The 27,210-nt window shown below is 50.6% G+C and overlaps 1 protein-coding gene across 4 annotated transcripts in view; it reads right to left on the bottom strand.

The window, feature by feature from the left end:
• Window positions 1–27,210, bottom strand: part of HIP1 (huntingtin interacting protein 1) — a 407,412-nt gene that overhangs the window by 328,770 nt on the left and 51,432 nt on the right. Inside the window, exon 1 of one of the 4 annotated variants that reach the window (XM_081257582.1) lies at window positions 8,270–8,373. The exons of the other annotated variants lie outside the window; for them this stretch is intronic. Coding sequence (XP_081113708.1) covers window positions 8,270–8,287 — 18 coding nt within the window. The 5' untranslated portion in view covers window positions 8,288–8,373. Of the gene's footprint in view, window positions 1–8,269; window positions 8,374–27,210 lie in introns of those variants that run through there. 4 annotated transcript variants of the gene reach the window in all.

The following is a 27,210-nucleotide window of genomic DNA, read 5'->3' as shown; positions in this document are numbered from 1 at the left end:
CAGGGAGTCTCGGTCCCCTGCCCCGGTGAATAAGCGGTGGCTACGGAATTTGAACTCCAGGACCGATGCCCTTCACCACTCTGATATAACTGTTTCTAGATCTAAAGTGTAGTGAAAGCTAAAATACAAGTTTACAAAACTATATTATGACATGGCCCCATTTTGTTTAAATATGTATTTGTCTATGTGTATATGCCTGTATTTTGTTAAATCAAATGAACATTTGGCCATTTTTGACTCCTAAAAGGTCCTTTGCCCTTTCATATGGTTCAACCTAGCACACGTGCATGTGTGTTGGTGTGCACACATTCACACCCACGAATAAAAAAGTCTGTAAGGATCTATACCAAATTATTAGTAGTTTTGGATGGTGGGAGTATGCCTGATCTTGTTTTTTTTTTTTTTAACACTTTTTCATATTTTCTGAAAACTAGCATAAGTTAAATGTTTTCCTGAGGGTTACCTGTTTCCTCACCACAGCTGCTGATGACTACAGCTATGTGAGATTAAAATGTACCAAAAGTGCAGGAGCCCAGCCCTCCTAAATTACAGCATCCGAGGCCAGTACACTCATGGCCATCTCCCCTCGGGAGCTGAGAAGTCAAAGCATAGGCAGAAAGTTGTCACATAAAGAACTCAGAGTCTGCTGATTCAGGGGACAATGCTGACATATGCATAGGACAAAAAAGGATGATAGCCAGGACCCTAGCTGACAGCACTGGGAAAATCGCCGTCCAGCACTAAAACTGCTGACACGGACCTTTGAGCTAGGGGGGCCAAGGAGGCAGTGATTTGGTAAGACTACTTCCCTAAGAATCCAGCCTGGGAGAAATCCATCAAAAGAAAGCTATTTTAGGTCCCAGAAAATGAGGCTGAACTCGTGCTCCAAAGAGAGGTCATGATAGAAAGTTAATGAAATGCTCATCTCCAAAAAACTTTCCCCCACCCATGGTGTGCAGCTCCCACGCGTATCCTGGCACCAGCAAGGGCCACCTCCAGGCACTGGGACCAGAAGCAGGTGTAAGCCTGTTGGCCAGAATAGCACTTTCGGGTCTGACTGTTCAGTGGAGACTGCCTCACTTACGCAACACCTGCTGATTATTTTTAACTTGGACCCTCACTCCCTGCTCCCACTCATCTCTCCTCTCTCATTCCTCTGGCCCTACTCCTGAAAAACCTCAACATCCGTTCACCTGCACACAGCGCCACTCTCCTAACCGGAATGTCTTCTCACCACTTCATCACCCATTCAATCAGCACCTACTGTGCGCCATGTATTTTCATCAATGAAATCACCACTCCCCAGACTCACAACACAGCTTAAACACCACCTTTTTCCAGGAAACACAACACCGAGGTATAAAGATTTAGACCCCATGTCCTGGGAACTTTGCTAGTCCCACGGAAATAGGGACTACACCTAACCTTCTGGTATAAAGAGCTGGTGGTTCCCGAACCCATACAGTGGTCTTGTGACCTTGCGCCCTTTGGCACCCGTGGCTTTCTCTGTCTGGAATGCTCTTACCTTCCTTACCCTCTGGGCAAATTCCTCCCCCCCACTCCAGTTTTCTCAGTGAGCCCCTCCCTCTAGTGCCAGGCAGTTAAGCCCACCCTCTCCCACCCTAGCACATCCCTCAAAAGTACCCTGTGCATTTTACCACTTGTACTGTAATTACTTATAACATGTCTGATTGCCCTGATTACCAGCAGAGGGGTGGTCCCGAAAGAAGGACTGTTCTACTCCTTCACCTAAAGTTTCAAGGTTTTATTTGGTCCCTCTTGGAAATTGATGGCTTAAACAACACAAAAAGCAAAATACAAAGATAAAGAGATAGATTAAGGTTAAACTAATAAATATATGGAGAATTCACCCAACAGAGAACAGACATCCTTTTTGGGTGCACATAGATCACTCACAAAAATTAAACATGGACTAGGCCATAAAGGAAGATTCAGTAAATGCCAGAGAATCAACATTATACAAACCATGTTGAGACCATAACATAATAAATTTTTAAAGTATTAACAAAAGGATTGCTTGTAAATCCAAAAAAAAAAGATTTTATTTGTTGCCTAAATGAATAAGCAAAAATACTAATAATTATAGCCATGGCTTACGAAGCCCTTCCATGTGCCAAGAACTGTAAACAGGCCATCTCAGCCTCTCACAAGTTGGCAGACACCAATCGATCTGAGAAAGTTAGCTGATGTATATAGCAAGGTCAGCTAACCTGTCCGTGGTCCTAGAGTGGCAAGTGGTGGCATCAGGATTTAGCCTCTGGCCTTTGTGACTCCAAAGCCCCTGGTCAGCAAGTAGGGCAGTCTCAGGACACAGAAGTCACCTCCTGATCCTCTGTGTGCAGGGGGCAGTGCTGGCTCCCACTCACGTTTATAAATATGCCTCCCACCCTGTAATCCCTGTCCTATCTGCTCACAAGCAATCACCTCCAGATCAAAGACTCACTAGGATTTAAGAAATGTAGAGGAGACACGGAGATTTTTTTCTTTTCCTTAAAATGGCTTAATTTCGGGGCTTCCCTGGTGGCACAGTGGTTGAGAATCTGCCTGCTAATGCAGGGGACACGGGTTCGAGCCCTGGTCTGGGAGGATCCCACATGCCGCGGAGCAACTAGGCCCGTGAGCCACAACTACTGAGCCTGCGCGTCTGGAGCCTGAGCTCCGCAACAGGAGAGGCCGCTATAGTGAGAGGCCCACGCACTGCGATGAAGAGTGGCCCCCGCTTCCCACAACTAGAGAAAGCCCTCACACAGAAATGAAGACCCAACACGGCAAAAATAAATGAATAAATTAATAAACTCCTACCCCCCATATCTTCTTAAAAAAAAAAAAGGCTTAATTTCTTTGGTGGCCCGGGGAACATGAATTTTGTCTGACTGCGAAAATCCTTTGGTTCAGGGGCAGCTGCCAGACCACGTGCCTGTCTGGCTTTGGACTGGGACCTCTAGGGTAAGAAATAAGACAGAAGTAGAGCGGAAACAGCCCCTGGATGTGCTCTTCAAAAAAATCACCCAGCTGTGTCTGGGGGGATGGGGTTTGGGGTGAGGGGAGTGGAGTAGGGGGAAGACGGCAGGGAGGGTCGGTCGGCAGGGAGGATTGGTCATCTGCGGGCTGGGCTGTCTTAAAACCTACATGTGCATCTGTGAACTTAGGACACTAAATCCTGTTTCTTTCCCAAGGCTATTTTGAGGGAGCAAATAATCCAGCTGAGAGTGTTCCATCAACTACAAGTGTCTATGAGTCCTCCCACTCAAAGCATTTCAAGGAAATCTGTCTCCCTCTCTTGACTCTAAGCCTTGCAAGAGCCAACTCGGCCATCCTCAGCTCTGGGTCCCCAACATCTTAAGACCCACCCCCCAGGGGCCTGAGCATACACTGAGGATTCAACATGGTCTGAACTGAACGGAACCTCATCCGGGTAGGATCAAATCTTAGTGTTCAGTGACAATAAGAGACAGCAATCAGATGGTAAATCAAAAACTCTTTTTTTCGTAAGCATTTTAAAAAGAGGCAAAGAACAGATTTCCTTCCCCACTGGCACTTGGCTGAGGCCAATGTCATCTCTGATCCCTGACTGGTGGCTGGTCCGTGATGCTCTGCTCAGTTTGAGAAACTGTGCTTGGTGATGCATAAAGCTCACTTCTCTGGAACTGCTCCCCAGTGTGAAAAGGAGCTGCCTTTCACCTGGGGCCAGCCACACCTTAGCCGAGGAATGACAGGTCTGAGGGCTGTTCCCGAAGTCTGAGCACTGAGCCAGAGTCTCTAGGTCGGCAAGGACTCGGAGGCCATGCTCCTCCAGGGTCCTTCGGCAGCTCCGATGGTCAGGGAGGTGCTCTCCCTCTTCAGGGAGTTGATTCTGCCATAGGATGCTCTGCTGTGGGGCGGTCCTGGTCAGCCAAAGCCCCACGTCCCAGAGCTCCCCCCACCCCCGCCCAGTACATAAACTACCTCTTCCTCCCCACAGCCCTCAGCTGTCAATCAGCCTCTCTGCGGTCTTCCCTTCCACAGACTGAACTACTCATTTTACGAGGCTGACATCCTCCTCACCGCTCTCTGGACAGCCTCTAGTCAGAGGCTTCAAATCTTCTTTGACTCTGACCACAGTATAAAGCACATCTTACAAGGCCAGTCCATGCTTGTGTGTGCGTGTGTATACAACCAAACCAATTTCATGAACCTTCGTACATGTAATATACTTCGATGTTTTCTAGTCTGTTTCACTCTTTCAAATGCTTAGCTGCAACCCACTAAACCGATATTTTGTGACCCAGAACTGAAAACACTGCTCTGGTTTCACCAAGCCGGTCATCCATGTCCAGCTTTGACTGATTATTTAGCTCAGACACTAAGCCTTCCTTTCCACATGGTTTAGCTGATGCAAGCTGTGGGTAGAGTCCTGGGCATCATTCTACCCTGGGATCTCTCTGGCTTCGCGTTTCCCTCTACCACGCCTCTCCTCGACCCAGCAAATACACACGAACCTCAGCAGACAGAACCTCAGCGGGCGGCAGGTTGGCCTGAAGCTTCTTCCTGCTCCACCATCAACATCATTTACTCAGAACACCTGAGATGCTTTTCTCTCCTTTTTTCCTGACCTCTTCCCATCTTCCTGCTGTGTAAGCTGGAAGATCCCAGGGGTCGGAAGTCTCACATTTAAGGCAGGCAGCCGAGATTCATAAAGAAACCCCAAGCATTAAAAACAGCTGTAGATGCCTGACGAGGGGCATAGTCCACATAGATGGGTGCTAATCCCTTCTCCCTGAATCTTCTCCCCTCGGGGACCCAGAGGCCAAAGGCCTCCACGTCCAGCTCATTGTTTTAGATTAGCTTCTGTCCATCCTAGAATCTGTTCACTAAATCTTTTTCCTTACCCTTTATTGGCTTTGTCATAATTTTGGTGATGTGGGGAACTGGGGATACCACATCTTCCTCCAGGATTTCACTTTTCTGAACTTCAGTTTTCTTATCTGTAAAATGTGGCTAATTCTTTCTGCCTTGCTTTTCTCATGGGGTTGTGGTGAACAGGAACAGGTGTGAAATGCATTGTAACCTGTAAAGCACTATGTAAATATAAATCGTTACATAAACTATATGTCCTCTTGCTAAGAAATGACAGCGATGTCTCTGATCCCCTAATTACAGCATGGTGCATTCATGCTCTGTATTCAGTAAAGGCACAGACCCCATCATCAACCCCCAAAAGGCATCTGCACTTTACCCCTGAGTGCCGGGTTAAACCAGCTCTCCCTTGGGCAGATATCTGATGTCATCAAAAATTCATTGGGTCACAGCAGCTGGCGAATCCATTGTCTCCACTCATTTGTACCTTCATTCAGAAAGATAACTAGACCTGGGAGAATTGGTCCCCAAAGCAGTCAACTGAAATACAGCCTAAGTTCAGCTCTTTAGGCCAATCAAGAAAATAAAGGCTGTGGGGGGGGGTGAGGGGGAGGTCAGAGTCATCTTACATCAGACTTTGGGGACCATCATTATCATAATAGCCACCATGTATGGAGGACTTACTATGCTAGGTCCTGTGCCTTAAAGAATTATTTCCAACCTTGATGAGGATGCTCAAGGCTCATTTTACACACGAGGCTAAAAGGTTAAGAAACATGCTCAAAGGGAGAAACTATAATCTGCTTTTTCTCATTCAGCAATAAGCAAGTGAAACCCCAAGGCTGGTGTTGGGCTTTGCCAAGGATGTGACTGAAATGCTGGGTTTGAGGTCTACCCTGGAGCCAAGGGCCCCCAGAATGAGGACTTTAAACCGGAGATGGGGCTTTCATGGTCAGAACAGAAAGTAACTTCGGCCTTTTGCAGGAATAGGAAGCAGATGCCAATTCCCTGGGGTGGGTAAGGTTCTTGTTGCTACACAGTCCAGGGTCTGTGCTCTTTACAAAGAGCTGAGAACAATTGTTTCTGGGCTGGAAGCTTGGCTGCTCAATGATTAATGAGAATCTAATATCACTTTTGTTTGGACCCCAAGCTAAAAGAGGAAAGAGGCAACACATGTGCCTCTCCTGTGTCCAAAATTCTCTGAAGGTTACCCACTGCCTACGGGCCAAAGTCGGAATGCCTTGGCTGGCGTTCAAGGCCTTTCTGGTTGGGCCCCAACCAGAGATCTTAACATTTTCTGATCTCAAACCTCTGTCCCAGCCAGACGTCCTCAGCCTCACCCAACGGGTTCTGCCCATTTGTCTTCCTGCAACTCCTAACAGGCAATGCCCCTCACTGCTCTCAGAAGAGCTGACTCCACTCAGCCTTGAAGACCCAGCCTAGGGCCTCGTCTTTCTTCTGGACTCTGCAGCCCATCCCTTTGCAGACCCCACAGCCTTCTGATCGGGGCCTGCACTAATAGCTGTTAGGTTGACCTGCATCTCTCTGGACCCCTCACCCAGATGCTAAGGACCTGAGGAGCAAAGAGGCCATACGTTACGTTTCTGTGTCCTTCACACAGCACTTGCTATAGAAATGACAGGAATTAAAGAAACACTGTTGAGTTAAAGAGGGGATGGAGGGAGGTGGTAGTGTCAGAAGTGGACCAGATCTCTAGAGACAGAGGTCCCTAAACCCTGTAAGCTGGTCCTCACAGACCAGCCTTTGGAAAGAATCTAAGCTCAGGGACAGAAGGAAGCTCAGAGGTGATCTGGTTTGGCAGCCACTGGACTAGAACCTCAGGTTCCCTGTCCCTCCCACCCGCCCTCCCCCAAAGCCTAGACGGGTGACTCTGGTCTTGCTAAGACACCTCTTGGAAAGGGCCTGGCTGCTGCTCAGCTTTCCACCTTCCCACCCCCACCGATGCATAGATGACTTTTTTGAGGGGTATTTCTAATAGTTACCCAGAGAAAATAAGCTTTCACGATACACACATAGGGAATGGTGGTCCAGCCTCTTGGCATTGCCCAACCATGGGCAGGTTTGTGTCCTCAGACAAAGATGAGAGCCAGTGAGGCTCCTTGCCCCAGGGGCAGCACTCAGTTTGAGAGTGGTCTCCTGCCACGGGAAGGAAGGACTCTCACCCGTCCTCTGCTCCTTATCCCACTGTCGCCTACCCAAGACAGAATGCCAAGGCTTGGCAGGGCCCAGAGCTTACTGGTCTTCTCCAAAGTGATGGCTACTTCCAAAGGACACTTTGTGGGAAAAACTAGCCTAATTCTGTACAAGACCAACTGAAATTCCAGTACCTTCCCTTCCCTAAGGTATACGCAGATCCAGAGTCCCCCTTCCCCAGACACACCCCAACCCAGGTGTTTTCCTGTGAAGCCGTGGGGCCCCCATGAAGCACAGGCCATCATGGGGTACCTCTCCAACCTGAGGCACCAGCCCTCAAAGGTTGTAAGGCTGGGGTGTGGGTCTAAAGCCAGGGTCAGGGTGGTAGTGTCTCAAGGACACCTTTAAATCTTCATTCAGAGTGAGAGTCAATCAGAACTCCTAGAAAAACCTGCCCCAGGTCTCCAAGTGCTCCCAGAGAACCCCTCCCTTCAGAGTCCCCCAAATCACATCCCACCGCTACTCCCACCCCAACCCCCAGGGCTGTTCCTCAATCAATCAATGAACAACACTGTATTCTGCTCCTACTGTGCCCCTGGGGGAGTGGAGGGCTGCCCTGGGGGAAGAATCAGCTCCCTCGAGAATTAGATGCTTAAGAGTCAATGGTGTCTACTGCCCCCTAAGCCAAGGCAGTTGGGGGTCTACAGGTGGTAAATCTAGAACACCCCTCCAAGGATTCTATGCCAAGGGCTCCATCCCTGTCCCCTCACCCTGCAGGATGGTTAAAGCCCGGGCTTCTCCTCACTGCTCTCCCAGGAGGCCACCCACCTGTGCCCTCCTGCCCACTGGCTCAGTCCAAAAATCTTCCCATAAATCTCAAATACGTGTGAGAGCAGGGGCTCTGGAGGAGGTAGGACGAGCCCCCTTCCCGCAGCCCTGCCCTCCCTCCACCAGGCTGGTTCCCCAGTGTGGGAGGCGAGCTCAACAGCCCTCTCTCCCTGGAGTCTAGCGAGCTCTCCGGGGCAGCCCTGGCGGCAGCGCGGCGGGAAACCGGGAAGCCCAGCTGTGTCGGCCACCCGCCTCCAGAATCCTGGCCCCGCTCCCTCCTCCAGCACGCCTGGAGTTGGGGCCAACAGGCAGGATCAACCATCCAGAAACTTTCAATGGATCAAGCCGACTGGGAGGGAGAGAGGGACGGGGGGAGGGACGGGGACGCGGACGCGGAGGTTCCAGGGCAGAGCCCCCGCTCTACACTTACCATCTTGCTCACATCCATGACCGAGGCTGCAGGGCACCCCCCGCCCCTGGAGATCCCGCGTGCCCCGAACGCTGCTCCCGGCTAATTCAGCCCGGATGGTGCCATGCTGCGGCTCGGGCGGCCGGCAGGGCCCCCGCGGACCGGGGAAGGCGGCGGCGGCGGCGGCGGCGGCAGGACCGAGGCTGGTCCGGAGAAAGGAAGGGGAGGGGGAGGGGAGGCGGGGAAGGGGAGGGGGCCGCGCGCCGAGCCGCAGCGCGCACCGGGGGCGGGGGAGGCGCGGCCCGGCGCGATGGAGCGCCCGGGGGCCGGGGAATCCCGAAATCTGCTGCAGGCGCCCGAGCCGCCGCGGCGGTGGCGGTGGCGGTGACGGTGCTGGAAGTGCGGGGATGCCGGGCGGGGTGGGATCAATGGACGGATTCCCGGGGCCGGAGCCTGCGGCCCGGGCGCGCGGCGAGGGTGTGATTTGAATAACAAAAGGTCGCTTCTCCCCGAGGCCCGCGGCCAGGATCGCTGAGCCCGCAGCGAGGCCGCCGGGGATTGAGTGTGAGTGTGAGTGTGTGTGCTGGTGTGCGCGTTTGGGTGGTGGGGTCAGTGGGACTCGGGAAGTGGGCGGCGGAGGCGGCTGAAAAGCGGGGAGAGCTCGGGGGCGCACGGAGCCGACATTCCAGTGGGGGCAGGGGGTCTGCTCGGCCCCTCCCCACTTGGCTTCACTGGACAAAGGCGGAATTCAGACCCAGTGGTTAGCCGCCTGCGGCTAATCCGGAGGGGACGCCCAGAAGAGTCTGGGGTCCGCGAACAGATGGACGAATAGCAGGAAGTGGTACAGGTATCCCCGGAAGGCTCCGAGGCCCCCCGCAAGGGAGCCCAGAGCCAACCTGCCTACTGGCTTCTAAATGATGTCTGCCTTGAGCTCAGAGCCCCTTTCTCTCAAGCCAGAGACTCCCTTACTCAATGCCTAGTCTGCCTAAGAGAAATGGGAGACAGACTCCTCTCTGCAAGGAGTTGCGGCTGGTGGCGGAAAAGGGCTCCTGGCAAATGCTCTTTTGGGGCACGGTCTCCAGAAAAAGGCCGGAGGCCCAATGGTTTCAACACAGGCTGCCTCACATCCTCGGAGGAGCAGGAAGAAGCAGCCTTCCAGCTCAGCGGAGTCAGCACGGACCTCAGTCCACTTATACCAACCCTGCTTTACAGGGTAAGGAAACTGAGGCCCAGAGAAGGGGAGTGATTTGCCCCAGGTCACACACCTGGCAAGAAATGAGGGCAGAAGAAACCTCACTAAGGACAGTGCAGCCCAAGCCCAAAAGAGCTTCTCATGCTGCCACGGAGTGAAATCCGTTTTTATAAACAGGTGACAGGATGCATCCACAACTCTGGCCCTCTGACCCACACCAAGGGGCTGGGGAGGCAGCACTGGTAAGTCCCCCATCCTGGCCCCAGGGACTGCTGGGCTGACTAGGACAGCACCCTCCCCTTCAAAGCTGAGTTCTTGATCTATGTCATAGGGGCTGTTTCTCTGCCTGCCTTCTAGGGGGATGTGAGAACCCCATGATATAAAAGATGATATAAATAAGATATAAAAGCAGAAGTACAGGAAGGTCAGGGGCTTTTTGTCATGGTGGTTATTTTTACTTCCCAGCTCCGGAGCCCAGTCCAGTGTCCCTCAGCTTCAGGAATAGGCTCTCTGGGCCCAGGTCTCTCTGTCTAACCCTGAGTCTGGACCACACACTGACTCTCCCGCCCCACCCCAGGGCTGCCCCTGGCAAGCCCAGCTCTTCCAGCACTGTGCCCCAGCCAGGGAAGGCAGGAGGGTGCCCTGGTCAGTTCTGGTATTCTGGGCTCCCATAGACCCTGCTACTGACATGTCCACAAGAGTCAACCCAAATGAGGTACGAGGCAGGAGGGAAGCATGCCACCACTTCCTCATCCTCCAACCCGGACACCCAAGGGAGGTCAGGGCCAGGTGAGCCAGCAGGAGTCACCCAACGCAGAAATGAGTTTTGGATTATCTGCTGGTTGTTTAAATGGACAACCACCGTTTTTCTTTAAAAAAAAAAAAAAAAAAAGATAGATTTCATGTTTTAAAAATATTATGAACCCGGGACTTCCCTGGAGGTCCAGTGGTTGAGACTCTGTGCTTCCAATGCAGGGGCCACGGGCTCAATCCCAGGTCAGGGAGCTAAGATCCCATATGCTGTGCCTCGTGGCCAAAATAATAATAATAATAATAATAAATGAAAAAATGAAAATAAAAATATTATGAGCCCTTAGGCCTGGGGTTGATCAAGGTCTCCCAATAGATCTTGACATTTTAGCTGGCAAAGCCCATTTTCTCATTGCTAAAATGGGGATAGTGACACCTGCTTCACACACAGGTGTTAAGGGTTGAATGAAAGATCTTTCCCAAACCTTACCTGTAGTAGGTTGAATGATGCTCCCCCACCGCCGCCGCCACACACACACCACCAAAGATATCAGGTCCTAATCCCTGGAACCTGTAAATACTACTCTACGTGGCAAAGATCACGTGCACATATGATTAAGCCAAGGCTCCTGAGGTGGGAAGAAGACCCTGGATTATCTGTGTAGACCTTTGATGCAGCCTTGGGCATCCTTGTAAAAGGGAGATATGACACACAGAGGATGTGGAGATTAGAGTGATGCGGCCACAAGCTAAGAAGTGCTGTCAGCCACCAGAAGCTGCAACAGGCAAGGAAGAGATTCTCTCCTAGAGCCTGTGAAAAGAGTGGGCCCCGTCAACACCTTGATTTTGGCCCAGTGATGTGATTTCGGACTTCCGGCTCCCAGAACCAGGAGAGAATCAATTTCTGTTGTTTTAGCTACCAAGTTGATGATAATTTGTTACAATGGACACAGGAAACTAACATACTGCCCAAAGGCAGTGAGGGCCAGTGTCACCGCTCCAGACAGGCGCCTGCCTCAGGGCTGCTCTCTCTGCTGGACTTCTTTGCTGGGGAGCTGCTCTTGTGAAAGAGAGGCCAGCAGGAGCCATGAATAGGGCTGTTCCTCTCCTGCTCCATTTGGGGGGCAGGGGGGCACCCTGGCAAATAAGAAATTACCTACAGGCAAGCATACGGATGCACATGCGCACACAACATACACGGAAGGAGCAGACGGCTTCTTAAGAGAGCCTGGGCTTCTTTGCCTTGGCTAACCCGTCACCTGCTAGGCCTGCCCAGCACACAAACATCTTTGGGTGCCTGCCTTTCCAGCAACTCTTCTTGGGGTGACAGGTTCAGACTTAGAGAAGAAATGAAAAGATGGGGGCTTTGCATTCCCCATTCCACAGCGGCTGTGCCAAGAGGCATCTGTGGTCTCAGGGTTTTTTTTGTTTTTTGTTTTTTTTAGCGGTACGCGGGCCTCTCACTGTTGTGGCCTCTCCCGTTGCGGAGCACAGGCTCCGGACGCGCAGGCTCAGCAGCCATGACTCACGGGCCCAGCCGCTCCGCGGCACGTGGGATCTTCCTGGACCGGGGCACGAACCCGTGTCCCCTGCATCGGCAGGCAGAGTCTCAACCACTGCGCCACCAGGGAAGCCCCTGATCTCAGGTTTTTAAGGAAAGGCATTTCTAATTGTGTCACTACAGAGAGAAGCAATTTGAAATATGTATGAATCCCAGCTCAGGCTGGAGGAGTCTCTTTTGAATAAACTGGATAGAAAGAGAAACAGTAGGTCAAAATAAGAATGCTGTGCCCCTCAGGCTGCTGTCCTTTCTTCATCAGCTCCAGGTCACTGTATTCAACTGTCTACCGGACATCAACACCTGGGGAAGTCTCACAGGCACCTCATACTCAAGGAATCCAAAAATAAAATTTTCTTTTCCCTCTGTTTTCACAATCTGCTCCAGCTCCTGTTTTCTGTCTTCACTAATGGTTCCAGATCCACTTAGTTCATCAGGCTAGAAACATCAAGGTCAGCCTTAATTCCTCCATTGACAACTGCCACTCTCACCCCACCTAATCAGTTCCCGTGTCCATGCAGTTCTTTCTTGCCAACTGTTTCCAGTCTATGTCTTCCCTCCCCATACCAATTGCTCCTGCACTGGATAAGACTTTAAACCACAGACTCCTAACCGGCCTCCCTGCCTCCAGTCGCTACATGTCCAGTTCATCTTCTACACCTTTAGCTGTGACTGCTTACTGGCTGACCCCAAATGGAAACAAAAACAAAATGAAACAAAAAACCCTTGCACAGTTCATCTGGCCCTCAAGGTCCTTACTAACCTGGCCTCATCCCCCTCCATCCTAGCCACCTTCTCCCATCCTTTCCTGTCCACCCCATCAATGAAGTCCTGGCCCACCGCAGGACACTCCTGGAATGCCCTTCCCACCTCCTCAGCTTGGAAGATTCTTTCTCACCTTTTAGAACCCATCTTAAACATCATCTTCTCTACAAAGACATCCCTGACCCATCCAGCCAGTCACTCAGAGTCCCTTCCTGCAATGGACAGCCTCTGGGTATAGCCTGCATCAACCTTGGATGGGGGTGGTCCTTGCCCTGGGCTCTCTCTGCTCACCTGTGAGTTCCCTCAGGCAGAGGCTGAGCCTCCCTGAGTGCCCCACCCCATACTTACTTACCTGCCCCAGGCCTCTTGTCAACCCAAATTCCACACGGGAATCACTGCTCCACCTAATTTCAACTAAGAAGTGCTAAATGGACCCAGGAAGCCGGTACAGAAGGTGCAGAGGATGTGTCCTGGTGGAGGGTGACACCTACTGGAGAACCGTGGTTCTGCCGCCTAGCCCTACAACGACCACACTGAAGACCCCGCTGAGAGGCTCAGGGCTGGGCGTTTGAGTACTTTGAGGCATGAGATTCCATTAATTCCCAGTAATGAGGTTTAAACTAAACAATAGGGGCATCCCTGGTGGTCCAATGGGTAAGACTCCACCCTCCCCATGCAGGGAGCCCAGGTTCAATCCCTGGTTGGGGAACTAGATCCTACATGCATGCTGCTCAACTAAGAGTGCACAAGCCGCAACTAAAGATTCTGCATGCTGCAACTAGGAATTCCACATGCCGCAACTAAAAGATCCTGCGTGCCTCAACTAAGACCAGTGCAGCCTAAATAAATAAATAAATAAATATTTAAAAAACAAAAAACAACAATATTCCCTACAAAATGGCCTTATATATGCATGTTACTATGCTACCTGCTACCACTAACAGTAAGCATATACAGAGGGCTGCAAAGTTTATAAAATGTCTTTTTGCCCATTATCTCATTCAACTCAGGTTAAGGCAGATAGAATAGGTATTATTATTATTACAAGACTTATTTTGCACGTGAGGTGTTGTAGAAGAAAGAAAGCCGGAAAAGGCACTGAGATGGGGAGTGGAGGTCCAAAGCTTCTTTAGCTTTGCCTCACGTGTTTTAGCATTTCATAAGGAGAATGTAATGAAAGATTTTACCTGCATCATAACGGTGGCTGTTAAATTAAATGGTGGCTGTTACATTTCTTTCTCAAAAATGTAGGCTCTGGAGTGAGACAGACCTCAAGTTGAAATCTGGCTGCATGACTTTCTAGATATGGGTAAGTTCCTTAACCTCTCTGAATTTTAGTTTTCTTCCCTGAAAAGAAATAAATATTCTACCTCCCAGGACTGATGTGAGAGTGAAAGCAAACCAGTGCCTGTAAAGCACACAGCACCGTGGGAGGCTGGCCCCAGGCTTGGCTTTAGCACACTCATCTCCCCATTTCCTTGGTGGCTAGTTCCTGAAAAGTTCTAGATATTTTCTTCTTAAAAAGCTGAATTCATAAGAAAAAAGAAACCAAAAAAAAAAAAAAAAAGCCAAGGATAACAGTAGTCATTCTGATTTAAATGACAGTAAGTTAATAGGTTTATAGGGAGAAAAAATATAGAACTACAGCCACTATACCCAGCCGAGCCACAGAGGACATTAACAGCAGCCACCAGCTGAGTAGCTCCTAATATTCCCGTGCGGGCACACCTGCAAACAGAGGCTTGGCCAGGGTGACTGCGATCCCAGCACCGCCTGTGATCCTGCTGGCTCCATCATGGAGTATTTCCATGGGTCTTTCTTTGGACAGAACTTGGCCTTTTCAAGGAGTCACTTTGACTCCAGAGGGAAAAGCCTTCCGCTGCCTCTCTCTGCAGGGGCATGATTACCCCTAAAAGTTGAAAAAGAAAAAAACCTCAAGATGCATAAAGAGTCCCCTGACCTAGAATGTATCTCAGGATACCTGAAGGGCAGGGCATCACAAGGAGAGTGGGAAGGGGGGTGCTGCTGGCAGTGGGGGTGGGAGGTGAGGGGGCACTGTGTCATGCTGTGAATAATAATAGCAACTGATAATGTCTCCTGAGTTCTTACCAGGTGCCAGGAACTATGACAAGTACTTTACAGGCGTTCTTTCTTTTAGTCCCCACAACAACCCTGTATACTAAGCGTTACTATTATTATCCTTATTTTACAGATAAGGAAGGAGACCCAGAGAGGTTAAGTGCCTTTGCCAGGGCCCCATAGCTAATAGGCAGGGGAGCCAGGGTTGAACGCAGGCAGTGTATTCCAGGGCCCCCGCTCGTAGCCCCTACTCTGCTCGTAGCCCCTATTGCGGGTTCACGCTGAATTGCACTGGGCAGCATCCTGGGCACCTGGCTCTGCCCTACCTGTGGGAAACCTGCCCTCACTGGGGTTGGCAGGAAGTGTGAACTATGTTATTTTTAGTATGTATTTTAATTTACGGGGTTGTTTTTCTTCATTTTAAAACCTTGTTTATTAATTATATATTAATTACACTGAATTTGGCTGCCTTCCCCTCCTTCCCCTAAGTGATTTGCATAAATCCCCAGTGCCAGGTACCGCAGGGCCTGCTAGCTGCCCCTTGGACTTCAACCCTTATTCCCTCTCCGCTGTGTGTGCTGCTGTATAATAGGCCCATCTGCTATGGATATGCAAGGATGGGCCCTAAGAAATGACTCCTTAAGTAGTTGAAACATTTCCCCTGAACACACTAAACAGGCCTATATCTTCGAGATACCTGGCATTGTCCCAAATTCTGAAACTGAAGTTAAAATAAATATTGACTATAACATGCCAGGGAGAGAGAAAATGATTGCAGCTTAGGCAGGAAACTGTAATCAATGAATGAGATATCTGGGCATGACCAAGAAAATCCCTTAACCATAAGGGAATGAGGGGAAGTAAAAGAAAAGCAGAGAATGCAGAAGGGAGACCCCAGAGTTAAGAAAGTACTAGAAAAGAGAGTGAACTACTAGGTAGTGACTAAAATTCCCACCTCCTTGGTGGTTACAAATGTTACCCCAGCATCTGGAGGTTACAAAGGGAATCAGCCTCCATCCCCACATTATCTTGCCAAAACCTCTCAGCTGGAAGCAGTGGGAAGTCTTTCCCATGACCTCTTGGAGCATACCTCTAATTTATATGGAATCCTAGTTATTTGCTTTCAATATGCAAATTTCATTCTATAGGAACCTCTCAGCAATAGCCAGGTGCTGGTGACAATGGTGACAATAAAATGTGAAGCTGATAACTCTCTTGGGGAAGCCCTTGGCTGGCAGGGGCAGCTGGTGGCAAAAAGGTTACCCACCTGGACGTTTCTGCCGAGCCCTGGATCTCAGTGGGCATCCGTGTGAAATGACTCAGCTCAATGAGTTGCCACAGCTGCCCCCAGAAGCCTCATCCTTTGTGGTCCTGAAGGGCCAGGTTGTCAGAAGCTTAACTCATCTGATTGGAGTCCCAAGCTCACGCCACAGCCAGGTACCGGGTCTGCAGGAACCCCTGGCTTTCTTGTGGACAGGCCACCAGCCCTCCTCACCCGGACCAGCCTCAGGTGTGTTGATGTTCACAAGAGGCCCAAACAGGAGCATGGGTGGTAATCTCCATAAATCTCTATTTTGGGCACCGAGCAGGCAGTGCCACCAAATTGGCACAAGGGCTCTGGCCTGGCCTCTGAGCAGCCGCTCAATAAAAGTTTAGCTACTGAGGGGCAGTGTTGAGCCTGCATTAAAAGTAATAAACATCCGTGAGTGGCCTGCCCATCACAGGGTACATGGGAGCAAGGAACTCACCTGCAACGTGCCAGGCACCAGACCAGATGCTCTGCCTACACTGTCCTGTCTCATCCCCCCAGCTCACAGATATGGATGCTGAGCTACGGAGAGGCCAGTGTCTTCCCAAGGTCCCATAGATGCGACTATGACAGGTCGTCTGCCTGCAAATTCCCTGCTTTCCCTCTGTATCCACAGCCCACTTTCGCAGGGTAAACTCGGACACTGCTGGGGCTCAGATCACTGTCTGCTGACAGCTTGTCAGCCTTCCAGGAGCAAGGCCATGGAAGCCCCTCCATCAGCTGGGATGAGTCTGCCCCTGATGGGACTGCTGGAGATGTCACAGCTACCCCTGGGGACCCTCAGCATAAATGAGTAATGAGAAGAGGCCTGAAGTGCCACTTAAGAGTTGGGAAAGGTCAAGGGCTCTGCTATCATCAGGCCCCCTCCAGCACCAAGGGAGTTGTGGGCACATACTCGGGAGCCCGGGGGTGCAGCTCCTGGAAATGCCCCCTCCTGGTCAGGGAAAGGGCCATCCTAGGAGGAAGGGCCAGTGGTCTGGGGTACCCCCTCACTCTGGCACTAAGTGTGCATGAGCCTGAGTGCCTGAGCCCCGGTTTTATCATCTGCGAACCTCCAGATCTAGAATTCTATTTCCAGTCCTGCTTACCAGTGGCTCCCTTTGGGACTTCAGTTGCTGCAGCTGCTAAAGCATCCGGGAAATGTGCTTCCCTCCAGAGAAGTGATACACATAAATGGGCTGGGGCATGAGTGGGCAGACAGCAGTTTCAAATCGAGAAAACCAGAAGCTCTCAGGCAATTTATGAGGACTGTGCAGGGCTGCTACCAGGTCCCTGCCAATCCTGGAGCAGCTCGTGCATCTACATGGACAGGGACTGCCCTACACCCCATTTCAACTGCCAGCGCACTTGAACTTTCCTCCTGTGGGGTCCGGGAAAGGAGCGTGTGGATGGAACTGTGGCGGGAGATGGGCAGCTGGCGAAAATCGGAGCACATGCAGGAAGACTGGGCAGCAGGGCTGAGCAGGAGGGTAGCGTGACCAAGCGTGGCGAGTGAAACAGGCCACGTGCATCTGTGTGGAAGCGGAGCTGTCTCACCGAGCAGGTCCACGGGGAGGGAGAGGGAGTCCCAGCTAGGACACTCAGGCTCATGTGTAGGCAGCAGAAAGACAGACAGGCTCCTGTGTACGAAGAGCCAGACACAGACTCAAGAGGTAAAGCAGGGCTAGTGACCCTTGGCTTTCGGAGCTGGGCTGAGGCTGGCTGGAGCCCCTGGTGAGGGTGGAGGGGAGTTGGGCCATAGAGGGTGGGCTGAGTGATGGCTCCTGCTGCCCCTCCAGCCTGTAGATCCTCTCTTGCCCCACTGTGTTTGAGGCCAGCCGCTGGGAGTGCTGCCTGGGAGGCTCCAGGGAGGAGACAGGCTGGAAGCTGCAGGTGGTCAAGGGCAGCAGTGGGGAGCCAGGGAGACAGGGCTTCAAGAAGGGGACAATTGGGAAAGGGGAAGGCTGCAGGATGAAGGCGGGGCAGAGGAAGATCTGACCCTGGGGGCTGGGGGCAAGTGGTCCTGTAAAGAGGAATCAGGAGGAAATAGGACAAGGGCCCTGCTTTCCGGGGCACTGCGGGGAGGAACGTGGTCTTCACTGCATTAAGTCCGCCCTGCTGGCTGGCCACGTTCCCAGGGAGGGCCTCTGGCCACGCTGCAGTTTGCGTAGGTGGGGCTCAGAGACGCAGATCCAGGAGTCTCCTGGGAGTCAAGGGAGCCAGGAGGGCCATCTGGGAGGCTCGCTTGGTCCTCAGGACAAGAGAACCCAACTCAGGCCAGGCCCAGGTGAAGGCAGTAAAGCTCTCAGAGGATGGGTCATTTGCTGGCTGTGGGTGAAGGGGAACCTTTGTTTCTAAGCCCCTTGGGGGACTTCCCTGGTGGTCCAGTGGTTAAGACTCTGCTCTTCAGGGCTTTCCTGGTGGCGCAGTGGTTGAGAGTTCGCCTGCCGATGCAGGGGACACGGGTTCGTGCCCCAATCCGGGAGGATCCCACATGCCGCAGAGCAGCTGGGCCCGTGAGCCATGGCCGCTGAGCCTGTGCGTCCGGAGCCTGTGCTCCGCAACGGGAGAGGCCACAGCAGTGAGAGGCCCGCGTACCGCAAAAAAAAAAAAAAAGACTGCACTTCCACTGCAGGGGGCGTGGGTTTGATCCCTGGGGAACTAAGATCCCTCATGCCAAGTGCACCGTGGCCAAAAAATTAAAAAAAAAAAAAAAAGAGCCCTTTGGGACCTTAAGTACAACTTTCAAACTGATCTTTTCCCTTCAGTATCTATAGGGGACTCTTTTTTTTTTTTTTTTGCGGTACGCAGGCCTCTCACTGTTGTGGCCCCTCCCATTGCGGAGCACAGGCTCTGCACGCGCAGGCTCAGCGGCCTTGGCTCACGGGCCCAGCCGCTCCGCGGCATGTGGGATCCTCCCAGACTGGGGCACGGACCCGCGTCCCTTGCATCGGCAGGCGGACTCTCAACCACCACGCCACCAGGGAAGCCCTAGGGGACTCTTTTTAATGAAGTCATAGGAAAGGACTTTTTGAATGCTTCTAGTCCCTAGAGTGTGGCCTAAATTGTCATCATCATCGTCATCATCATCATCATCAACGGCACAGCAGCCCTCAACATTATTTACCAAGCCCGTTATGTAAGACATGATGCTTGGTGTGGCAGTGCCCACCTCTGAATTTGAGAAATCAGAAGCTGAGAAGCAAGATGGAGGGTGGAGGAAAAGAGGTTATTGCCAGCGGTGGCTCACCACCCCTGCTGCATGCTGCCATCACCTGGGAAGGTGGGGCCCCACTCCAGGGATGCTGATATAACTGGCCTGGGGACAGAGCCTGGGCACTGGCATTTTCAAGCTCCCCCAGGATGTGCTGATGTGCACCCGAGACTGGGAACAACTGAACCACTGACCAACCACACAGCTGGGGCACAGGAAGCCCCGCCCCAGTCCTGGCTGAAGACTAGGGGGACAGAAGACTAGGAGGTGTGGCGCTTCCCTTAGCACTTCTACACTGGGAATTTCTGAGCTTCCACCTGGAATTTTCCATCCCTTGGCCAAAGGTTCAGCATAAGCGGGGACCTCTGAACCCTTTGCCCCTGGTAGGTTTCTTTTCCCGCTTTACATTGCCATTCCATCCCCCCTCCCCCTGCCATATTAAACACCAGTGTCCCTTTCTACATATTTGACATCACAGGGGAAAGAGACCTCAAGCACGGCTGAGCTGTACAAAAATGCCTGGCATAGCCCCAGAACCAATCCATTCTGCAAGACAGACTCTGCCGAGGAAGAAACGTAGCCCACTCTCAGGATGCCGCTTTTAGCTGGCGGGTTCTGGGCAGCAAAGATCTGCTGGATTTCTAAATCCTCTCCAGGCAGCCTGTGGGTGGCTGGTGGGGGTAAGGGGCCTGTTAGAAGCACAGAGACAGATGCGAGCCATTCAGCCAAGTCCCTGAGTCAGTAGACGGCCTGGAAACCTCGATGCGGGGGCCCAGGCTACCAGAGAGCACTCCGCTCCTGCCCTCCAGGCTCCTCCCTGGAGGCAGGAATTTGGGGCTCCCTCAAATGACCCAGCCCAGAAGCTGCCAGCCTCTCACTTGGAGGGGTTTTTCCACTGCTCCTCCATGGGGAGGACAAGTTCAGGAATCTGCCTCGCCCAGTTATCTGATGAACAAGGACCTGTCCCAGGAGCATGGACCAGGGCAGGAAGGCAGCAACTTGGAGACGTCTGTAGTGACCAAGCACTGGCATTTTTGTGTTGGGGAGGGCGGCCGCCAGGCTAATTCCGTGTTATTACAGCCTTACAGGAAGCCAGCCTGGCCCAGCTGTCAGCCAGCAGCAGTTTATGGGCCTTGGGGGCAGAGGGAGGGAGGGAGAGGAGAGAAAGGAAAACACAGACCTCTCCCCACCCCAATCCACCCCACCCAAAAAATTGATCTGGAGTTATTTTTAGGTGCTTATTCATCCCACACATTCCTTTTTAAGAGCCAGGACATGGGCTCTGTATAAAAGCCATTTAGCAGAAGGCAGTTGCTCACACAGGCAGATGGGGCAGGGGACACCTGTGAGCACAGGGCCTGCGGGAGAAGGAGGGAGAGTGAGAGGGTCTTCGAGGACCCCCTCACAGTAAAAACATCCCAGGATTCTGAAGGCAGAGTCAGAAGTCTGGATGAATAAAGGTTTTTAAATCCAAATTCCCAGGTTCAAGTCCAACCTCCAGCTTTCTCTTGCCATATGGCCTTGGGCAGCTTACTGGGAAAGTCAGATAAGACCCTGGGCTGCAACCCTGGCCACATGTGGCCTTGGGCAAGTCACTCAACCTCTCTGTGCCTCAATTTCCCCATTGATGAAAGGAGTCTAGTTAATGTAGGTAAAACACAGAGAATTGCCTGGTATATCCAATGTTATGTAAGAGTTAGCTGTCGTTTCTATTATAGCACCACACATGTTAATTATCGCTGTCAGTAATAATAATCATTAAAATAGTACATTGGAGTAGGATGGAGTATGAAGCCACAGAAGGTCTGAGGTGGAAAAGAGGTAAAGTTGCAGCAAGTTGTAGTCACGACCCAACACCTGCCAAGGATGGGAAGAGGCTTTGCTCTGTTTAGGTGTGAATGCTGAGACTTAGTTTCTCTTCTTGTATGTAGGGTAATACCCATTCTTGGGGGGCAAATGGTTGCACATAGCACGGCCACAGGGGGGTGCTTGGTAATGCTAGTTGACTCTGAAATCACCTAGCCTGCTGTGATGGCTAATTTTGTGTCAACTTGACTGGGTCACAGGGTGCCCAGATATCTGGCTAAATGTTATTTCTGGGTGTGTCTGTGAAGGTGTTTCAGGAAGAGGTTGAATCAGGAAACTGAGTACAGAAGATGGCCCTTCCCAAAGTGCGTGGGCATCATCCAAGGTTGAAGGCTTGAATAGAACAAAAAGGCAGAAGAAGGGAGATTTCAGTTCTTTTTCTGCCTGATCACATGAGCTGGGATATCAGTTAGGCCTGGAACTTACACCACTGGCTCCCCTGGTTCTCAGGCCTTTGGACTTAGACTGCATTACACCACTGGCTTTCCTGGGGTGTCTAGCTTGCAGATGGTAGCGTAAGCCAATTTCCTATAATCAATGAGAGAGAGAGAGAGAGAGAGAGAGAGAGAGAGAGTGTGTGTGTGTGTGTCTGTGTGTGTGTGTGTCTGTGTGTGTGTGTGTGTGTGTTGTTTCTCTGGCTGCCCAGTCAATCAGACCCACATCTGGCCTCTCTCTGCCAGCCATCACCCTTATTTGCACGGGCCACCCTCCACCTGCCCCCTCCCCGACACCCACCTGCCTCACTTGTTGCTCCTTCTGCCCTCGACACCCCTTACATGTTAACCCAGCTTTTACTAACCTCTCCCTTCTAGTTCCATTCAGTAAACCTTTATTGAGTGTCTACTATATGCAAGGCACTGGGCTAAGTGCCATGACTACTGAGACAAATAAAGCCAGGGTCTCAGCCCGCAGATCATTTCAAGCCCATGTGAGGGTTACCTGCACAAGAAAACAGTGCAGGTGGCGAGGGAGCACCAAGCAGAGGCTGGAGGCAGGTGGGGGAAGGAGCAGAAGGCCAGGGACATCTTCCTACAGGAAGTGACAGACAAAGGTGTTCCAAGCAGCAGTGCTCACAAGCAGGGAGGGGAGATGCGGCAGGGGGCCTGCAGGGGAGGCACGGGGAGAGGAAGCGAATTCCCACAGCTCTCACTGCCTGTGGCCCTCACGTTGGCCCCTGGTCAATGTGGTCCGAATCCCACTCTTTCCACACCTGTTCACCTCCGCTGGGGCTGCTCCTTCCTCCCGGAAATTCTCCCAGGCTGAGCACCTCAGCAGAGACTCAAGGGCCAGGGTCCACTTCTGTCATGGTCTTTTGGTCTTAGGTGGCAAGATGCTGGGGACAGTGGTCTCCTCTCCTCCAGATTCCCCATCTGCCACCTCAGGGATCATTCAGAAACAGGCAGATCACGCCCTTAAAAACCCCAAGAGCTCCCTACCCATGGCTTTCGAGGGAGAATCCCAAGGGCCTTCCTCTGACTCACTGCCCCTCCAGCCTCATCCCACATCACTCCTTCCACAGGGCCTCTGCATGAGCCGGCCCCTCTCCCTACAAGGCCACCTGTGTTCCTGTCTCTGTTTCACCTCTTCTGTGATGTCTTCCCAGACAGGGTTAGTCTCCCCACAGCACTTTGTGTACATCTCTAGCTCTGGTGGGATTACATGTGCTGGCTGATCCTATGGGGTCAGGAACCTCGTCTCATCCCAAGCCCAGCCCAGCCCAGGGCAAGTAGCTCTTCCAAACTTCAGGTGAGACCTTGAGGAATATGTGCAGGGAAGATTCTGCCATTACTAAATATACTGATATCACTGGGGGTGACAGTCCCTTTAATAAATGATGATTGTATGAAGGCAAAGCTAGGTTCATGTTCCAGAGAAAAGACTGGTAAGTAACAAATATATGTCAATTGCATTCACTAGAATACATGCTTTGAGTAATAAAGGTTTGGGAAAGAAACAAACTGTGACCTCATTAGGCTGAGGAATTCCTGCTCCTCCTCCGGGCTGGGGTCACCTCTGCTCTGAGAATCTCACACAGGAAATGAAACCCTTGATAAGGCTGTTGCCCACAACTGTCAGGGTGCCACCCCCACACACACACACACTAGCAGTGTAATCTAGGGCACTTACTCTCTGTCTATAAAATGGGTATAAAAACCATTGCTCTTGTGGGCTTCCCTGGTGGCGCAGTGGTTGGGAGTCCGCCTGCTGATGCATGGGACGAGGGTTTGTGCCCTGGTCCGGGAAGATCCCACATGCCGCGGAGCGGCTGGGCCCGTGAGCCATGGCCGCTGGGCCTGCGCATCCGGAGCCTGTGCTCTGCAACGGGAGAGGCCACAACAGTGAGAGGCCCGCGTACCGCAAAAACAAAAAAAACCAAAACCATTGCTCTTAAAAGAGGTTGTTATAAGGATCAAGTGAAAAAGAACATATGTGAAAGAACTTTGGAAACTACGTATTAGTGCCCATAAAATTTTCCGAGCTCCAAAAAAATCCCTTTATTGCTAAGTTTATTAATAAATCATAAAACCTGTCCTTGTGGGTGTAACAGGTTTTGTTACCTAGAGTCTCCTGCCAATTCTTACCCTATCAACCTTGCTGCTCCTCCCTTTGCCTGGCTTCTGGGATCTGGCTCAACTAGGGTCCGGGTAAGAGCAAGGATTCTGGCTCTGTTGTGCATAACTGCGTGACCCAGACTGAGGCCATTACTTTCTCTGAGCCTGTTTTCCGGAGGTGATCAAGGGCTGTGGAGAGGCTTCAATGAGATGATTGATACGCAGTGCATGGGATGTGTGCTCAGTGGCCATGAGCTCTTGGGTCACCTCCAAGGGCTCCTGAGGGGCAGGGCTCAGTGACCAAACCAGATAAGCCAACCTCTGTCTCCCATGGGGCCAAACAGGGCCAAAGTGTCACCAGCAACATTCCTAGGCAAACCTAGTGTTGCAGAGAGCCTGGTGACAGTCGCCCTGATTCCCACCCCTAAACTCCTGCAAGAAGAGGCTCGGAGGCTCTCACATTTTTCCTGTGGGTGGCAGTCAGGGGAGTATCTGGAATCTTTTCTCTCCCTTTGCTTCACATAGAACCCCCCAAAAGTTCCCCTCCCTCATGGCATTTCAAGCTGCTTGATTTGCCAAGTACCTGGCCTATTCTTTGTTTTACATTTTCACATCCATTTTTCTCCTTAAAGCTGGAGACACCTCCTTAAAATACAAGCTCTCCACCAGCATTTCTTGCTGTGTTTTTAAAAAGTCTAGAGTTGGTACCAAAAGCATTGGGAAGGCAGTTAGGACTCTTGGGGCTTGTTCTTGGATCTTGTTCTTGAGCAGATTGATGAGGCCAGGGCCTTGTTGTCTCTCTTGCTCATGGCTGAAGCCCAGCCTCCAGAACACTGCCTGGCACAGAGCAGGCACTCAGTAGACAGTGGTTGGATGAAGGAATGAACGCATGCAAGAAAATCAGTTCACCGATGTGCCAGGCTCTATTCTGAGTGCGGGGTACACATGGGACTCTGCGATCTCTCCAGCCAGTGAGTGCCTTTGACTTCAGCAAAGGGCTTTCATACCCAGATCTCATGTCTCAACATCCTGTCCAGCAGGAGTGCAGTTGCCTTTCACAGATGAGCTAAACAAGACACACAGAAACTAAGGGCTCATGTAAGAAACAGAACTCAGGTCTCTTGTTGGATGCATGCACCAATAGTATGGCTGCAGGCTCTTTCCATTGCTTCTTGCTGTCTCGTTATACAGTCAGGGAAAATCTTGCTCTTCCAGTGGTCTGGAGTTCATCTGTCCATCCACCCACCCACCCAGGCTGGCCTTTACTTGGTACCACCATGTGCCAAGTTCTGTGCTTGGCTCCAGGGGTGGGGGGAAATGTGGGCAGGTGAATGTAAAAATGGAGTAAGCACAGGACTCAGGGACTGATCTTTCTACTAACAGTGAAGGAAATGACATCTCCTCTGTGGCCACCAAGGAAAAGAGTTAAACACAGAATTACCATAGGACCCAGCAGTTCTACTCCTGGGTATATACCCAAGAGCATTAAAAACAGGGACTCAGGTAAGTGTACGCCAGTGTTCAGAGCAGCATTATTCACAATAGCCGAAAGGTGGAACAACCCAAGTTGCCCGCCAACAGATGAACGAATGTATAAAATGGAGTATATCCATACAATGGAATATTCTTCAGCTATAAAAAGAAATGAAGTTCTGATATAAGATACAATGTGGATGAATCTTGCAAACTTATTCTAAGTGAAACAAGCCAGACACAGAAGGACAATTATTGTATGATTTCACTTATGTGAAATCTAGAATTTGGAAATTCACAGACACAGAAAGTAGGGTAGATGTTACAGGGCACAGGGTTGGAGGCAAAAAGGGAGCTATTGTGTAATGGGTAGAGAGTTTCTACTTGGACTGATGAAAAATTCTGGAAATAGTGATGATTGTTGTACAACATTATGAATGTGATTAATGCCACCTGTATATTGTATACTTAAAACTGGTTACTTAAAACTGTTACTTAATACTTAAAACTGGCTAAAATGAAAAATTTTATGATTTTATATATATATATATATACATATATATATATATATATATATATATAACCACAATTTTTTTTTAAAGGACAAACACACTCAAAACATGATTGCAGTAGTACAGGAGCAAACATTTGGGTTAGTGAAATAGAACAGCAAGTCTAAAAACAAAGCGGACTATTCAGGTGGTACCAATACAATGGAAAAAGTCCCCCTCCCTGGGGCGGGGTGTGTGGAGCCAAATGTAAAAAGCAAAACTACAAACTTTGAATAAAATTACAGAAAAATCTGTTTATACCTTTAGCAATGAGAAGACCTTCTTATGCAAGACATGAAATGATGACACCAAAAAAGAAAACATTTTTCCTGTGGTAGTACATACAGTCTTTGATCTGGACAATCTGCCAGGATCTAATAAAATTTCAAATACATATAAATATATATATCATCTAACCCCTGGGCATCTGTCCTAGAAAAATGCTCCCATGAGCCATGTTCAAGGGCATTCCCTGAAACATTGTTCCTAGGGAAAAAGCAAAAACAACTTAAATGTTTCCACAAGAGCAGAAAGTTCAAACAATCTAGGGCACGTTATTTCTAAGGAATACTATGCAGTAACCAAAAATAATTAGGTTGATCTAAAAATGCTAACAGAAAAAAAATCTCAAAAAAAAAAAAAAGAAAGAAAGAAAGAGAAAGATACCCTGGATCACTCCAAATGGATCTGCTTGCTGGCTTACCAGCTTCTTCCTCATTTTCAAAGAATTTTGCAGGTGGAATACACATCTGCCCAGCTCCACAATGACACTGTGTGATGCTATTTGAAGAGCTGTCAGACTTGTGATAAGACCTTGGAACGTCCTACCCTAGCAGCTGAACTCTGAAGGAGGGAAAGTAAGGAAGGGGGCACCTGGATTGGGTACTGGTATTCACGCATGTAGTGGGGGCCAAGGGAGGGAGGAAAGCAGAGAAAAAACTGTAAAAACAGCTGGAAAGCAAACTAAGGCAAGCCGGTGTGAAGGCCAAAAGGGCGATACCAAGTGCAGAAATATTCTAACCACTGGCCCGTCATTTATGGGTGGAGACACATCCTGTGATATCAGCATGTCCTCAGATGATGCTTTAGGTCATTCTGTCTCCTACTTCTGGCCACTTCCAGGGCTGAAACTGTAGATCATTCATGGAGGATCCTGGGTTACGGCAAACGAGGGCAGTCTCGCAGATGGCTTTCCCCCAAAGCCTGCAAAAATGCTTGGCTTTGGTCTCACTGGGTGTCCTAGCATCCCCCACGCTGGTGCCCAGCCCACTCCATTTTTCCCAGCTCCTTTCATCTCAGGAAGGGGAGGGGACTCACATTTCTTGAGCATCCAATATCACATTTCATCCTCACGATTACCGTAATTAGAAAGGTAAGCAATGTGCCTGAGGTCACGCAATGAACAAGGATCAAGGCCAGGATCAGCATCAGAGTCTGGGTCTGTTTACATCTAAGACTCATGCTCTTCCCATCAGCTGATGCTCCTGAGGAACACTGAGTACCCCCTACATGCAAGCATCTCTGTTAAATGTTCCAGAGTTAAAATAAGTCAAGTCCTGATCTCCAGACAACCTAAGTGAACTGATGGACAGTATGAGCTACAGTACGTGGTAAAATGACTACAGTGTCATATTTGACTGGTAAGAGAAGTATGACCAGAATGATACAAAGGTC

The sequence above is a fragment of the Mesoplodon bidens genome (genome assembly GCF_964165515.1).
Source record: "Mesoplodon bidens genome assembly, chromosome: 15".
NCBI classification, from domain to species: Eukaryota; Metazoa; Chordata; class Mammalia; order Artiodactyla; family Ziphiidae; genus Mesoplodon; species Mesoplodon bidens.
Note: the sequence above shows the minus strand (reverse complement) of the source record. Positions and strands in the feature narration are given on the sequence as shown.